Source organism: Mytilus trossulus, chromosome 12, assembly GCF_036588685.1.
Source record: "Mytilus trossulus isolate FHL-02 chromosome 12, PNRI_Mtr1.1.1.hap1, whole genome shotgun sequence".
Classification (NCBI taxonomy): Eukaryota; Metazoa; Mollusca; class Bivalvia; order Mytilida; family Mytilidae; genus Mytilus; species Mytilus trossulus.
The window spans coordinates 6,889,954-6,907,844 of NC_086384.1; the positions used below are offsets into that span (position 1 = coordinate 6,889,954).

Genomic DNA, 17,891 nt, shown 5'->3' on the forward strand with positions numbered 1-17,891 from the left:
ACCGGACACAATTTTGAAACTAGATACCCCAATGATGATTGTGGGCAAGTTTGGTTTAATTTGGCCCAGTAGTTTCAGAGAAGATTTTTCTAAAATATTACTAAGATTTACGAAAAATGGTTAAAAATTGACTAAAAAGGTGATTACTCCTAAAGGGGTCAACTGACCATTTTGTTCATGTTGACTTATTTGTAAATCTATTTTTTCTGAACATTATTGCCTTTTACAGTTTATCTCTATCTATAATATTATTTAAGATAATAACCAAAAACAGCAAAATTTCCTTAAAATTACCAATTCAGGGGCAGCAACCCAACAACAGGTTGTTCGATTCATCTGAAATTTTTAAAGCAGTTAGATCTTGACCTGATAAACAATTATACCCCATGTCAGAGTCTGCTCTAAATGCTTTGGTTTTTGAGTTATAAGCCAAAAACTGCATTTTACCCCTATATTCTATTTTTAGCCATGGCAGCAATCTTGGATGGTTGACCGGGTCACCGGACACAATTTTCAAACAAGATACCCTAATGATGATTGTGGCCAAGTTTGGCCCAGTAGTTTCAGAGGAGAAGATTTTTGTAAAAGTTAACGATGACTACGACGACGACGGACGACGACGCCAGATGAAAGTGATGGGAAAAGCTCACTTGGCCCTTCGGGCCAGGTGAGCTTAAAATATAATTAAAGTTTATGCTAGCTGCTTAAATGTATATATTCTATAGGATAACAATGGAAATAAAGTTAATATAAAAAGTAAGTTCGTGCGTATGGGTCAAACATATTTTGTGCTCATTAGAACACGGCTTTGTTTACAAAGCGTAATAAGGACGTCTTATTAGAATGAACAATTATGTTAAGTTTTCAGTAAATTAATCCCAGGAAAAAATGTGGAAAACTAATTTATATCTGACAATTAAAGTCCCATGATTGTGGAGCCATAAATCATAACAGTTTCTATTATCAATCCCATTAATACTGTAAGTGTTTATGAAATCAATCCTTTGAATAATGGTGTTCTGCAGTTAGATGGACGATGGGAGTGACATATTGACTATGATATATTATAATACCACACATCTCATAAAAAATTAAAAAAAATTTGTAAGGGTTCCGCGGAACCCAGTGTCTCGCCTATTTTTGCTGTAAATCTCAGGCTCAACAATAATGAGGAAAATCAAAGCGCGAAAGCGCTGTAAAGGCAGTTAATTACAGGTTGTGTGTATTTCGAGTCCAGTTATATCATTATCTTCCATAGAACAGAGGTGGTTTGTAGAATTTAAGATTTAAGTTCTTTTGTACCTTAGTTCACCTATACATGTATCTATAGTCTACTGTTTACAGTATATTTTCTGTGCCTCGCCATGAAATGCATTTTTAGCCATGGCCTTGTCAGTTTGCTTTAAATTTATGAGTTTGACTGTCCCTTTAGTGTCTTTCGTCCCTCTTCTTTAGACATATAAGAACTTTTCCTTTTCAATATAAATAGACTATTTTTAATTATTGATTGTATACGCATATTCTATGACTCCCATAAAAAAATAGTTCACAAAGATTGACTAGCCTCTGTACTGTGTGTATAGCAAGAACATCAAGTAACATAATGGTAAATGTATATAGTAACATGTCAACTTTTTTGATGACCATACCTGCCAACTGTCAGTATTTGCAGAGTATTTCCCCCATCGAGCTCGAGGCTCCCAAATGGAAATTTTGTAAGAGCAATTTTGTCGACTATTTAAAGAAAACAATTAATTCAACAATGGCTATAAGCTTGTTAATGCAAGAAGAAGCCAAAAACCACATTAGAATATATTTGAAGGGAATCCATGACAATCGCCCCATTAGCAAATAGCCCCACTTTTTCACTAACTCGCCCCACTTTAAAAAAAAACCTGCCCCAACCTGGATTACCAAATCGCCCCACTTGTGAACTGTGTTAAATCCCGTTAATATTACTCCTGCCAACTCGCCCCACCTAATAGAAAACGATAATATCTAGATAAATATATTATTAACCAGGAAGAATTTAGTAATGCCAACTCGCCCCACTTATGTAAAAAGATGTTATCCCATTGTATATAAGTTAAATTCTGTTAATATAACTCTTGCCAACTGGTCCCACCTAATGGAAATCGGTGAAATCTAGATAAATATATTATTAACCAGGATGAATTTAGTAATGCCAACTCGCCCCACGTATGGAAAAAGATGTTATCCCATTGAATATAAGTTCAATTCCTTATATTGCATTATGATACAATTAACAGGTTTCTTTTCAATTGTTATGCAAATAACTAAGCTTCAAAACTTACATTTATTCTTCAGTATATATCAATAATAGTAATTAAATTAATTTTCGGTTTGTTTGTATTCTGTGTAGATTAGTTTTCATTAAAGTGGTGCGAGTTTTTATTTTTAATTATATATATATATATATATATTAATCTAAAAATTACCGTTTTTTTATAAGTAGGACGAGTTGGCAGGAGTAATATTAAACAGGGTTCTCGCTAAGGCGAGTCCATGAGTCCTGGACTCAACAAAATCTGTCTGGACTCACCATTTTCAAAACTGGTGAGTCCACAAATACATCAATATTGAAATATTTTGTATAAACTGAACACAGTTACCATGACTCACCGTGGCCAAAAATGACGAGTCCCTGGACTCGCCTTCAAAAATCCTTAGTGAGAACCCTGATTTAAAATGATTTAACCAATTTCACATGTGGGGCGAGTTGGCAGGAGTAATATTAAACATGATTTAACCAATTTCACATGTGGGGTGATTTGATAAATCAGTTTGTGGTGTTTTTTTAAAAAGTGGGCCGATTAGCCAGTGGGGCGACTTGTCCTGCTTCCATTTGAAGGCCCCCTTGAAGGTTTTGTATGACTATATGAACCATCTTTCACGTAAAACCCCCATGTGCATTTTGAAAAGTTGGCAGATATGTTTCTTACTCCAGGCAAAATCTACCGGTATGAATGAAAAAGAAGTTTTCAATTAAGGCTCTGTGGCCATAACAGCTGTCTCATTAGCATTTTAACCACTTCCCATATTTGCAATTAAAACAATAGAAGAAAATTATTCAACGCAAAAACAAAACTTACTTGTAAATATGAAATTCTCTTTACAGTATGAGTTTTTCTCCTTGTTTGAGATTGTACAGTAGTACCTGTAACTGCTTATACCTATTTCTTATTCACTTTTGCTTGATAAACTCACTAAATATCATATACATTGTACCACATCTCCTTATTTTTATATGCATTCCAATAACATGAACAATTGTAATTCAATTCTATATACCAAAGCAAAATGAACTGCACCACTTTCATTCACTAGTATGCATCTTTTGGCAAAATACAAGACTTTGTTCTTAGATGACACAATTAATATAATATATATTTATTGATAAAAAAATAAAATTTGGTATACAACTCTTTAACGGTATAAAAAAAAGCACAGCTGTGTCATAAATTGTGAAATTTGTGCTGAAAACATAGACATTGATGGTATTTGAGTAATTCCATATGTGAAGCTCAACATTAGCTCGTCAGTTGGTGGTGGACAGTTATAGTTCCTTTCTGCAGGCTAGGATGAATGACTTTTCAGGAAAACCAATTTCACAAATCAAAACTTTCCTCTAGCATGTCTAGTTTTCTCCTACAATATTCATCCAGTTTAGTTCTTTTGTTTTAATTGGACACCGTCCTGATTTTTAATTTTGCAAACCATTCAGTCTCTTGCTTGCAAATGGTGCATGGAAATAGGATGGGTATGGCAGTAGACAAGTCTCTTTAAAGTGGGTTTGTGCCCTGAAAAAAAGTTTTATACCTTAAGTTTAATTGAAACTTGTGCAACACATATACCTAAATAACTATATAACATAGAAGAGAGCATCATTCGTGTCAATGTTTTGTTCCTGTTTACATTGTCATTGATATTTTTTCAGAAAGCCTGAGGCATAGCTCATGAATTCCTGTCATTAGACATTACATCCTAAATTAACATAATTACTGCTAGAATGATTATCAGTATGATATACGTACACTATCATTGTACAGCCCAAGTCTTCAGTATATATAATTGTTGCATTCATTCACTCCTGTGTTCAGTCGTTCAAAAATTTCTAAACATCAACAAATGAACTTTAATAACAACAAGAAAACACTAGAAAAGATACGTACATACAACCCGTGTTTAAGTGTATTTGAAAGAGAAATAAATCTGGTTAAACGATGTAAAAAGGAGAAATATATCTGGTTAAACGATGTATAAAGAAGGAAAAATTGTAGATATTGCATTACGATGCGTTCTACCTAACAGCACGTGGATATGTGTTTACATATTTAGACTTGACCCTGTATGACCCGTACCTTGTAGGTCACCGCCGTCGTTTAAACACTTGACTACAGTCGTGTATAAGCTAGACAATAAAAAGCTTAAGCCTGTACTATTTATGCGAAGTAAATGTGTTTGTTCTGTACATTTAAATTGTTTTACCTGATAGCAAGAACGTATAACTATCCGTTTCCTTCTCAATTCACTTTGTCAAATTCTTCGAGCTTCTTCAAAACATACGTATTACTGCGCCCGGAAGTGAAAAAAATATGAGAAATCCTCTTAAAATAATGCTATTTTCAATTTTGTGGAATCCATTTTGTTATATTAATTATACAAAGATAAAAAAAGTTACGATTAATTATGAATTTGCATATCATTATACGGAACGTTTATGGACTATTTTTTAAGTCGGTCATTTTGGCGGTAAATCATGTACACATACACACGTAGATTGGCTGGTACCCGATTGTAATGTTACACATCAAATATATCAAATAGCTAATACCCGGAACGTAGTACCGGGAACCAGGATAATACGTAGATAACATACATAACTAATACCGAAATTGAAAACGCTTTACGGTTTCTCGTTCATAAACCGAATTCCGCTTTGAATTATAGAAGATGCAATATTAATCATGTTCAGTCGACTTTTCATTGTTATATCAACGTCTGAACTAATTAAAGAATCTTTAGATGTCAGATAACACTTGAAATTGACCCGACCTCTTTCCACACGGAATATACAACTATTGATAGTTTGTAGTCAGGTTGACTGCTTATAATGCAAAATACACACTTATAACAAGTTCTATAAAACGAACAATACACACTGATCGTTTCTTTAGTCCCCAATGTAAATGAAAGAAACAAAAACCATATCATACCATAAAAAGAAGAAGAGAAATTCGAACATTTCCGGATCTATTTCTGGCCAAAAGACCCCCAGCATGGATTGCGTATGAAAAGATGAACCTCATGACTTAAAAGTCAGGCCTTAAAGCACTGCCTTTAAAAATCACTAAAAATATTCCTCTTGTTACTATTTTATGATTGTAAGAAAATCTAAGTCCATTTAAAAGTAAATTACAGAAAAAACGGAGTAATCTTTTTACAAACTTTACTTCTGGATACAATCTTATGATCATAAATAAGCTTCTGTTCAAGTTTGGTTAAACCCAGGATAGTTTGAGAAAGTTATTAAAATTTTAAAAACTATAATCACAGAGTGAATGTAATAGTTCCCGGCAGAAAAACTAAGTCCATTTAAAAGTAAAATATGGAAAAAATGGATTTATTTATTTACAAAATTTACTTCTGGATACTATCTTATGATCATAAACAAACTTCTGTCCAAGTTTGGTACAAATCCAGGATAGTTTAAGAAAGTGATTAATATTTTAAAAACTTTAACCTCAGAGTGAATGTTTTGTTTCCCCGCAGAAAAAACTAAGTCCATTTATAGTAAAATATGGAAAAAATGGAATTTTATTTTTACAAAATTTACTTCTGGATACTATCTTATGATTATAAACAAGCTTCTGTCCAAGTTTGGTACAAACCCAGGATAGTTGGAGAAAGTTATTAAAATTCTAAAAACTTTAACCACAGAGTGAATTTTTTGTTTCCCTGCCAAAAAACTAAGTCCATTTATAGTAAAATATGGAAAAAATGGAATTTTATTTTTACAAAATTTACTTCTGGATACTATCTTATGATCATAAACAAGCTTCTGTCAAAGTTTGGTAGATATCGAGTATAGTTTGAGAAAGTTATTAAAATTTCAAAAACTTTAACCACAGAGTGAATATTTGTTGACGCCGCCTCCGACGCTGACGCCTACGGAATGTAGGATCGCTTAGTCTCGCTTTTTCGACTAAAGTCGAAGGCTCGACAAAAATAGTTTTTAATCAGTTGGCAGACAATGATTATGTTCTGTCCTGTTTTAAGATTTATCTTCCATGAGGGGGGATAGGAGGGGTCCTGATCTCGAAATCCTGGAATTAAACAAACGAAATCCGGAGGTCCCAAATTTAAATAAAGTAAATCCTGACGTCCCAAAGTCCAAAAAAGGATTCCCGGATCCTGAAAGGGTCAATCCCGAAATCCTGAGCTTAAAAACACCCAATCCCGGAGTCCCAATAAAGGTCCTATCCCCCTTCCATTTACTTCACAAAATTTAATTTAATAAAGTCACATTATCTGTTTGAATCTGAATCTGCTAATATGGAAACATTTTTTCAAAGAAAATGCTTATAATTTAAGTCACCTTCAGACCAAATACTTACACTTTCATATCTCTAAAACAATTAATACATAACATTGTCTTCCTTTCTGTGGAGAATAAAATGTAGGGTTCTTGATGGATTGCTGAAAAATACAATATCATTCATAACTTATTCTCTACTGGAAATTAAAAAAAAACAAAACTCAATCATGTTTATATTAGAACAATAAAGTTTTTGAAAATCACTTGTTTAAGTAATTCCCTTTACCTTTGAAAGGTTGTCATCTTATAATTTCACATTAACAAAGCTAAAATAATATCTTAATTTTTATTCATTCCTTGTATAGATCTTTGTTTCGATGACACACAACTCAAAGGAGCAGCTAAAAGACAAAACTTCAACAAGCAAAGACATTTCGTACAGGACTTCCTCTTTGAACAACAATGTCAGGTACAGGGGCTGTCTGTTGTTACATCTTAAGTGTTTTATGTCTTTAAAACAAGTTTGTGTTGATAACAGAGTTTTAATTTTTTCATTACTTTTCTACATTGGTTAGAGATATAGGGGGAGGGTTGAGATCTCACAAACTTGTTTGACCCCGCCGCGTTTTTCCGCCTGTCCCAAGTCAGGAGCCTTTGGCCTTTGTTAGTCTTGTATTATTTTAATTTAAGTTTCTTGTGTACAATTTGGAAATTAATATGGCGTTCATTATCACTGAACTAGTATATATTTGTTTAGGGGCCAACTGAAGGACGCCTCCAGGTGCTGGAATTTCTCGCTACATTGAAGACCTGTTGGTGACCTTCTGCTGTTGCTTTTTTATTTGGTCAGGTTGTTGTCTCTTTGACACATTCCCCATTTCCATTCTCAATTTTATATATGGTACAAATATATAATCTTTTGCCATATTCAAAATGCATATGTTTACCTCTAGAAGAGTTTTATTGGTTTTAAGTTGACAGGTGGCTGTTATATTGACATGAAGAGCACATCTCATCATGAATAAGAACACATCTCATCATGAATAAGAACACATCTCATCATGAATAAGAACACATCTCATCATGAATAAGAACACATCTCATCATGAATAAGAACACATCTCATCATGAATAAGAACACATCTAATCATGAATAAGAACACAATACTGTAAACCAACTTATTTTCACAAGCGATTTGTTTAGCGACTTTCGCGAGTAGAAAAATAACGCGGATATAAATCATCGAGAATATGTCAATCTTTGCTCTTTCCTTAATAAACTTGATCAAGTCAATCAGATAATCGCGAAATTAAATACCTGCAAAGTGGTCAAGAAAGGGTAAAAAGCGAAATAAAGTACACGAGAAAATAAGTTGGTTTACAGTAAGCATGATAATTATGAGTTTAATCATTCACCAAGGCATTATTTGCCAAGATTCAAAGATATCTGTCTCACATCATAAATTAAACAACAGAGTTGCTCTAAAATGTAAAAAAACAAAAACATTTTAAAAGGTGGAATAGTTGACAACTTTTCAAATATAATTAAACATTTCATCTATTATTTTGACATTTACCACATTCCCTGTGGATTTCTTTTGTTCTTTTAGATAAGACTACAATATCATGCTTGGCAAACATCTTAGCTTTATGTGTATCCTCTCTACATGCTTCACATAATGGCTGGTCACATGTGTTACAGAAGAACATCTGTTCAAACTCCTGTAAATGAAAATAACACATTATAATGTTGTTCATAAAAATAGATATAGGAAAATGTGTTATGAGTGCCAATGAGACAACTCTCCATCAAAGTAACAATATATAAAAAGTAAATCATTATAGGTCAAGGTATAGCCTTCAACACGGAGCCTTGGCTCACACCAAACAACAAGCTATAAAGGACCCCAAAATATTACTAGTGTAAAACCATTCAAACTGGGAAACAAACGGTCTATTATCTATATAAAAAAGTCTTTTTCCAGATTTATCTCAAACCTTAACATGTGAAAGCCTGGGATGTATGTATATATATATATAATATAGAACCATGAAGAGCTTAACAACCAAAAAGGAGCTTAGACAATTTTTTGTAAATAATTTCCTAATTCAATAACAGGGATTTCTAAACATGCTAACACATGAAAATAAGCAATCTTTCAAAATAAAGATCCAGTTAACTCCCTTAGCTCATGACTTATATTATAGTCTTTAGAATATAGATCTAAACAGAACATTGTCAGATAATTGTAAGCTTAGTGCTGTTAAACAGTCAGGGGAGTTACTTGTACTTTATGCAAAAATAACAAATCACTCAAATAAGTGATTTTAAAAATCACTTGTACAAGTAACTCCCCTGACTGTTAAAGGGTCAGTTTTCTAATCTGAGTGAATATTTGAAATATTTAGGAGATACATATATAAACCATATTGTAATTTAAGCTTTGAAAGTATCAATTGGTGATTAGATTGTTGCAAATAACCTTCAAGGCCAATAAACTTAATTTGGTACAATCAAATGACGCTGTCAGAGCTTAAATACAATATGTTTATATACAAGCAGGGGCGGATCCAGCCATTTTAAAAAGGGGGTTCCTAACCCAGGACAAAAGGGGGGGGGTTCCAACTTAAGTCCCCATTCAAAAGCATTGATCGTCCAAAAAAAAAAAGGGGGGGGTTCCAACCCCCAGAACCCCCTGGATCTGTCACTGACATGTTTCTCCTAAATATTTCAAAAATTCACTCTAACAAGTCTGGTAACTTTTATATAAGGTAAAATGGCCAATATTTAAAGGTCAGGAGAGGATTTGATATTGGACATCTAGAAAAAAAATGTCAATAATTGTCATGATTATCTTGTATCACACTACCAAATACAATGGAAGGTATCAGAAAATAAAACAGTTACAATTTCCAGGAATGTCAGATTTATTAACTATATCATTTACATGCACATGATGTAGGGGAATGACCTTGACAAACATTTTCCAGGTCAAATTAATAATTATGTTTTCAGCAAAATCTGCATTTATTCATTTTTTGTAAACCATGTATATATATTTACAGGTATACACCCTTTGCATGACTGACAACACCTGCTCTATATTGAAATCCTAGTCAAAAATCTATCTTGAAAGTGTTAGAATTGCCAATTTAATTTAATTTTGTTTGTTATGTCTCAGGTTATATTTTTAAAACACCTACCTTTCTACAAGCCAGCCAGGAAAAAAATATATACTAAAATAATTTGTTTGAGACCCTGAGAAAAAAAATTTGTTTGTTTCACCCTCAGCTGCCAATATATCATATATGTATAATGTATTGCTAAAATTGAAAGAAAAAAAATGTTTTCGACTTGTCGTGAAAAAATTAGATTGTTTTTTCGCCATGGACAGAAAAAAAAGTTTGTCCGAAAAAAACCCAACCCATAGCCCCCCAGAAAATCGAATGGTTGCTGCCTTACATAAGTTACATGAAAAAAAAGAATGAAACTTTAAAAACCTGAAATTATCCTGTGTGAAAGCACTACCAAATACAAATGAAAGATTTAGAAGATAAAATATCAAAACAATTAAAATTTCCTTTTAATGTCAGATTTTATCCACTTTATCATTTACATGCTCATGAGGATGTCGGTAAATGACCTTGACACAAATTTTCCATGTAAAACTAATTATTCGATTTTCTGAGAGAATCTGTATTAATTTTTTGTACACCATGATGTGCATTTAAAGGTATACACCCTTTGCATGACTTGCAACACCTGCTCTACATGTATATATATTGAAATCCTAGTCAAAAATCAATCTCGAAAATGTTAGTATTGCCAATTTTATTTTATTTTTGAATTTATGTCACAGGTAAATGTCCAAAACATACATGTACCTACCAGCCAACAAATTAAATCACATCCATATCCTTAGCTTGACATATTTTGGTTAAATTCATGAAATTGTTTAAACATTTAAATAATTATTGTTTAATTTTAACAAACTACTCTTACATCAGTCTAACCTGTTTTTGTTACAAATAAGAGGTTTGAAAGTTAATGGTGCTAAACATAACTTTTGTAAACACTTCATACGTTAATGAATATTCACAAACATAGTTTTTGTCATGTTTGTTACACAATTTTTTAAGACAAAACTTTGTTTTTGTGATGGTATCTAGTAAAAGACTAGTGGAGACACCATCATTTATAACTTACATTATCACAATAACTTACATTATCACAATAACTTACATTATCACAATAACTTACATTTTCACAATAACTTACATTATCACAGTTAGCATATTTTATAACTTACATTATCACAATAACTTACATTATCACAATAACTTATATTATCACAATAACTTACATTATCACAATAACTTACATTATCACAGTTAGCACATTTTTCTTTCTCTTCATCACCAGTAGATTCTACCAGAAACTTCATCAGTCTGTCAGAAGGAGGCAGATCCTCACCATCCTTTATGTGTGTACTTAATCTATAGATATGAAATAAAAATTCAGTGTTGTAAATGTTTGCTATCTAATATTATATCATTTTTACATAATTTAGGCTGTCAGTTTGCATGCTTGAATTGCTTTACATATATTTCATTATAGGGTTCTACATGAATATATATACAGTGTGGATTTTGCTCATTGTTGAAGGTCTTAGCTGGTGATATTGAGTTAAGTAAAAAGTCTCAATGATGGTGAACATGGTGAATACAATGTACTTTAAAATAATTTATTATCCATGGACATAACTATCTACATGTACAATGTACATGACGTTCGATAAAAAGTAGATTTAACTGTACAATGTATACAACTACATGTATATCATGTACAAAATGTATGACAAGTTAATAAAAATTACACAATGTAAGTACAATGTACCCTCAAAACTTTGTTGAAATTTTAATAAACATGATAAATGATTACACAAAATACTAAATGTACATGGTGCAGATGCCCACTTTACCCTGCCTGCCTAAATATGAAAATACCATGAACTGGCCTGGTTTTGCACTTCCATAAAAATTTAGATATTACAATGAATTCAGGTGTATTTAAGGTATTTTTCATGTTTATTAAGTGTAGTTGGGAAAAAATACTGCAATGTATATCATTTCTTTTTTTAATGTTTACTGCAACGACCATGACGACTGCTCCCTGCAAAATAAATCGCAGTTGTGATAACCATGATAAATCTTACATACCCACAGAGTGGACATATCATTTTCCCTTCCACATCTCTCCCGCTCAAACAACGAGAACAAAAGCTATGATAACATCCCAGAATGCACGGTTCTTCGTATTTCTCAGTACACAGGTAACACATAAGTGGGTTCCATCGTGTAACATCTAAATCATCTAAACTGTCAGGTGGGTTAAATATCTCACCAGACATGGTCGTAGTCATCTAACATCAAACATTCTCAATATCTTCCATTGTACATGACTTCCTGCATAAAATATTTTGAATTTTATAAATAAAGTAATAAATTTAAAAGTATTGATGCCTAATTTGATGGAGAAACAGTTGTACAATTTTGACACATATATTTCAATGTATACATCTTGAATATGTTGAACATGTTGAATGTGAATTTTTCTTGAAAGACTATTTTGATATTTCCAAATTTAAACACTGTATTATTATATCTCCAAAAGTTACTAAATGGATTTTATTTTATGTCTGTTCACTAAAAAAAAATTATACATGCATGTATGTAACTCGAATAATTCAAGCCCTTTCCGTGTCCGATTTTCTCCCACACGAGGGCTTGAAATCCTTATGATCATTGGCCGCGTCGCCTGCTCTCTGTGAGAGAGAGCCAATCGGCGGCGATGAGGATAATGAGTCTGCGCAACTGTCTTGTAATTGTCTTACCAAACACGTGTGTTCAATTAACACAAATCCGATAATAATTAATTAACATCAATTAACATCAGTTTACATCATTTAACATCAATTAACATCTAGAACTCCTCCTTCCTTAGCTGCCAATTTAAATCAAAATTCCCATATTGCATAGCGGTGTGAATGTTCCGGTTGACGGTCTTGATCGAGGAAGACGTTCAGGCGTTAATGTAGCCTTCGTAGATCAGCGGAATATAACGACTGAATTATTCGGGTTAGCATGTATGTTTAACATGTTTAAATGCTTGTTTATCATGTTTATCATATTTCTGTTATTTATCTTGAGTTTTATATGTGTTGTTTGCAATTTGTCTTTTTCTTTTTCACCAAATTGTGCTGATTTTTCTGGGTTTGATTCTCAATTGGGGTGCTGCAAATTTCAGTATACATTCATTAGCTTAGTATGGTGATTTTCGCCCTCCAACACACATTGATCTCTGGTACACAGATCAGAGCTTAAACTAGAATTGTGTTTAGTTGCCCTTGATTGTCAAAGTTGTTCACAAATTTGACAAGGAGATCAATCTTTAGATATCTCTTCCACAGGTATTTGGGAAATGGACCCCCCTTTTTTGGGCCCCATCTTTTTTTTCAGTTTGGATAGAAAAAAGGTATTGTTATCGACCAGTTATGGATTGTTGAGACTTGATATATGTCTATACATTGTAGAAAATTGTAAACATATAAAAAAAAAACACCAAAAAAACAAGAATTATTTTCTTTTACAGTGGGGCCCAAAAAAGGGGTGTCCAAAACCCAAATTAATATGAAATAACTGTGAACTCATGTTTGACTGTTCCTTTTTTAGCTCCTGAAAGCCAAAATAATAATGATGTCTTGGAAGGCTATTTCATTTTTTGCTTTTACGCCTTACAGCAACGCGTTACATCAACGCAGAAAGGTGTCAAAGAAAGAAAAAAAAAGAAAAATTACAGCCTTGAAAGATATCATAAGTTTGAATGTCACTTAGGTCATGTTTATAAATAGCAGCTCTATAATTGTATCATTTGAAAAGATGTGAAACCCATTTAGTTTTTAGGGAAAACTGACAGTGACAGAGAAAATAATTCTGTCAGATATTATTTACAAAAAATGCTCACGTTGAAAGAATGTTGTTTATCTTGTTTACATTTTCCGACCTTAAAATTATGAATACACTCAATAAAAGTAGGACAAGTTTAGCATCTGTATTGTTGAAAAAATGAATTGTTAATGTAAGAAACATAAAACAAACCGTTTGGATAATTTTGTTTTGGTCTTTCACATACCGGAAGTTCTCATGTTACATAATTATTTAAAAACAATCTCTGAACGGATACGTTCATGTTTCGTACTCATCAATTCTAGTAATGATATTTTGAGGTTGGAAAAAGTTTTTCTCAAACCAAGAATTTCATTTGTATAGCTATAAATCCTTTCTAAAACCAAGTCAAAATATCAAGTTTGGAGAAAAGCAAAACAGCATAATAATATATGACACAATAAAAGAACCTCACTGCAGGCTGTGTAACTTTTTTTTCATATTATGGATAGAAAAGAACTGTCTTGGGAATGTTATAATATCTGTTCCTTCTGGAACACATTTTCTATACCTTTTATTCCGTAATGAACATCTACTGCAATATCAATTCCAGTGGAAATAATATTCCAGAATATTGATTCCATCATGGAACATATACAATATGAAGCCCATCTACTTCGTGGAAGTTTATTATAGTGATTGATTCACATTGATTTCAACCAATATCCTTTCTTGTCAATATTCTACACTCATGCATCCAAAAAAATCAAATTTAGCCATTTTAACCATTTTAGCCAAAGGATGATGAAGCTTGGGCTAGCGGGACAGTCAATCCAGGAATATACTGCAGGCGAAACAGAGGCCCAGGAAAAAAACTTGTAGATACCATTGATACAATGCAGTTAGAACACACAGTCTATAATGCTAGCGATGGCGTACCTTAAAGATCATCTTGAAATTAACGGCACTGAAACAGTCGTGGACAAGTCAGTTGGTCAAGCAGAACTTGTGACTGAATTGAAGGATTCAATTACCACATTATGAAGTTGAATGATGGTCACCCAGATGCCTATGATGTTGATTGAATAAACTTTGAATTTGTTGAGATTTTGTTTTAATTGACTATTTATTTTTTTAACTTCTGCGTCCTCTTAACGATTGGGTGATGTCCGTTGAGAAAACAACCTCACAAAACAAAAATCTTTAAATCTAGAGGGCAAACATGCAACCTGTGCAACCTTTGTTTATATTTGCTGTTTTGGGGGTTATTAAAAAGATGGAAGATCCATACTTTAACAATAGGATTAACAGGCTATAAATATAAAAGATCCAGACATAAAAAATGTAAAAAAAAAACCGGCCTTATTTGTGATATTTTTTTTTAACGAAAAACAAATATAACAGACAAGAACCAATAACTGCAGGATCCTGTATTAGGACAGACACAAACAGAACGAGCGGGATTAAACATGTCTGTGAATATTGTAATACATAAATGTAGTATGATTGTCAATCAGAGAAGTCTCCACCAAAGACCAGATGACATAGAAGTTTAACTATAGGTCGCCGTACGGACTTCAACAATGAGCACAACAAATAACGCTATATATATATTATGCAACACAATCTAAGAGAGAACTAGCAGTTTGGTTGATGTACAAAACAATGAACAAACCAAATATGATATGTACAATGCATGTACAACAACTAACGATAACCAATGAGGTTCCAGTAACCCTGTATTAACAGTGTAACAAAGCTGGTTGATTTTTTAGTTAACCTTAAAATTATGATTAATGAGTGTGGATTGAATATACGGAATCACATGGAGAATAGTGAGGAAAAAAATACCAATTAATGCGGAAATAGGACAAAAATAAGAAAAAAGGAAGAGAATAATGGGGTGCTTAACTATAAACAATAACTGCAAAAGTTAAGGATTAAACATATACTGGACGAACTTGGCAAAATAAAGGTCATAAAAGAAAGCTGAAATGAAAGAACTCTCATTACAGTTATTATAATCTGTTACATACCATGTACCGTCACGGTTACATTTACCGACAAGTGGTACTTATAGCGTTGATGTAAACAATTTGTTAAATCATCCACACACCCCAACCCCACACCCCAAATCATGTAGATATACTTATTAAATAATTATATAATTTGGTAGTTTTCCTGTTGTAAATATTTCATGCACATTTTTGTTACATGAGAAACAAGACAAGTGCCACACTTGGAGCAGGATCTGATTACCCCTCCGAAGCACCTGAGATCACATTCAGTTTTAAGGGAATGCCTAGTCTTTCGTTTTCTATTTTGGTCTTATGTTCTGTTGTTTGTTTGTTTATCTTTTTCTATTTTATCCATGACGTTGTAAGTTTGTTTTTGGCCTGGCCTTACGGTAATAAAACTTTCGAGCAAGATTTTTGTGCTCAGACTTGAGAATCAACCAATCAAAATACAGGTTTTGGTGTTTCGAGTATGATTTTTGTGTTCCAAGCACTGAGCAAAGTTTTATGACTTCAACCCCAGGGTATACATCTTTCATACCTCTTTTTTGTTTATGACACAGACAATTATTTGACGTTGATTTTTTTATGAAGCTATTTATATAACTAAGATTTAAATGAAATAAATAAGTGTGCCCTCTTTGCTCGAAATTATATTTTGGTATGTGATTTCAAATGTTTTAAAAAATGCAAAATTTCAGATACTTTCAGAAAAGTTAACATGGTCAGAAATCAGGGTCAAAATCACTAGTACGTGCTCTATTCGATATTTTAACGTTCCTGTGCATACTCATCATTCACTTATTCTATTAACCAGAATTTACAATTTGAATATTTAAGTTAGAATGTCCGCCACAAATGTAAAGTTAAGAATGTACTTAGGTCAGGTCAAGTACATTTTGTAAGATGTTCGGACTACGTTTTTTTTTAGAGACATAACGTTAACGATCCTAGTACATTCCGTCGTCGTTGGCGGCGGCGTCCACAAATATTCACTCTATGGTGGATGTTTTTAAAATCTCAATAACTTTCTTAAATTATCCTGGATTTCTACTAAACTTGGGCAGAAGCTTGTTTATGATCATAAGATAGTATCCAGAATATTGTTTTAAGTACATTCCCTGTTTTTCCGTATATTTCTTATAAATGGACTTATTTTTTCTGCTAATTAACATGACATTGATTCACTCTGTGTTTTAAGTTGAAGAAAAATTTGATAACTTTCTCCTACTATCCTGGATTTGTAACAAACTTGGACAGAAGCTTAAGCTTGTTTATGATTACCAGCTGATATATAGAAAGAAATTTTGTAGAAATATATTTCCTGTTTTTCCGTTCATGACATATATACATGGACTTAGTTTTTCTTCCATTTAACATTTCATACAGTCTGCAGTTAAATTTTTTAAAATATCTTTAGATTAAGAAACCATCCTGGAATTTTACCGAACTTGGACAGAAGTTTCTTACTATCAAAAGATAGTACAATGTATCTAGAGGATTTTTTTTTTAATATTTCCCCCCATTTGTGTTGAGCTTGCGACTTTTCTTTAATTTCATTAACTGTAAGTATATTATGTGCATCCTCCTATCACTCTGAAAACATAGACAGAAGCAAAAGAAGGCGAGACACCAGTTTCTGCGGAACCCTTACAAATTTTCTTTTCATATAAGACTTCAATAACTCCTCGGAGATAATGTACTAAAATGTAAGCATATTCTAATATATAGTCTACTTTTACAAATTGTGACTTGGATAAAGAGTGTCTTATTGGCACTCATACCACATCTTCTTATATCTATCAAGATTTCTTTTCTTACGATTTAAGACCCAAATACTAATTATGCAAATATAAGGTAAAAGTCCGAGTTAGTCCTTTTCCGTCCTTTAAAATAAAATCAAAAAAGGAGCTCCACACCATATCAATATTTTAAGGTTATTTTGTTACCGAACTAACGCTCTTCTGGCTTGTAGTATCATTTTTGAATTCTTTTTCCTTTTAAGTTCACACAAGAACACATGTAAGCAACGACAGAATAAATGGAACCGCCCATGTCTTTACGTCAATACTCTATTTTCATCTATCAACCGTACGGACAGGGACAAAGACAAGGAAAACAGCATTTTAGAATCTAAAAAAGATGGACATTATTCAAATGAAAGGTAAGGAAATTTTTATTCTTATCCTAAAAGTTTACATTTTTATAAATGTAGGCATGCAAACTCCCAAAGGTGAATAAGGAAAATCATGGATACCACAGCAATAGAGGGACGTCCGTTTGGCTGTCACTATCCAATACATCCTCATTTTCCAGTTTCAACCCCGGGAAGTTCATATTTTCCAACTTTCATTCTAGACAGTCTCTTTACC

At 32.7% G+C, this 17,891-nt stretch overlaps 1 protein-coding gene and 1 long non-coding RNA gene across 4 annotated transcripts in view; both read right to left on the minus strand.

Moving 5' to 3' along the window:
- The window catches only part of LOC134693182 (RING finger protein 207-like), a 37,683-nt gene extending 23,914 nt beyond the window's left edge, over positions 1-13,769 (minus strand). For 2 of the 3 annotated variants that reach the window (XM_063553899.1, XM_063553897.1), the window contains exons 1-5: positions 13,718-13,769; positions 11,780-12,025; positions 10,942-11,056; positions 8,137-8,281; positions 6,639-6,720 (exon numbers count right to left, since the gene is read on the minus strand). In XM_063553899.1, coding sequence (XP_063409969.1) covers positions 6,639-6,720; positions 8,137-8,281; positions 10,942-11,056; positions 11,780-11,982 — 545 coding nt within the window. In that variant the 5' untranslated portion in view covers positions 11,983-12,025; positions 13,718-13,769. Of the gene's footprint in view, positions 1-6,638; positions 6,721-8,136; positions 8,282-10,941; positions 11,057-11,779; positions 12,026-13,622 lie in introns of all 3 variants that reach the window. The other variant, XM_063553898.1, reaches the window with a different exon arrangement.
- Positions 3,396-4,622, minus strand: LOC134692119 (uncharacterized). The gene is made up of 2 exons (XR_010102227.1): positions 4,510-4,622; positions 3,396-3,821 (listed from the first exon to the last, which is right to left on the minus strand). It is a non-coding gene; the product is annotated as an uncharacterized LOC134692119 (long non-coding RNA).
- Positions 13,770-17,891: the final 4,122 nt, after the last annotated feature.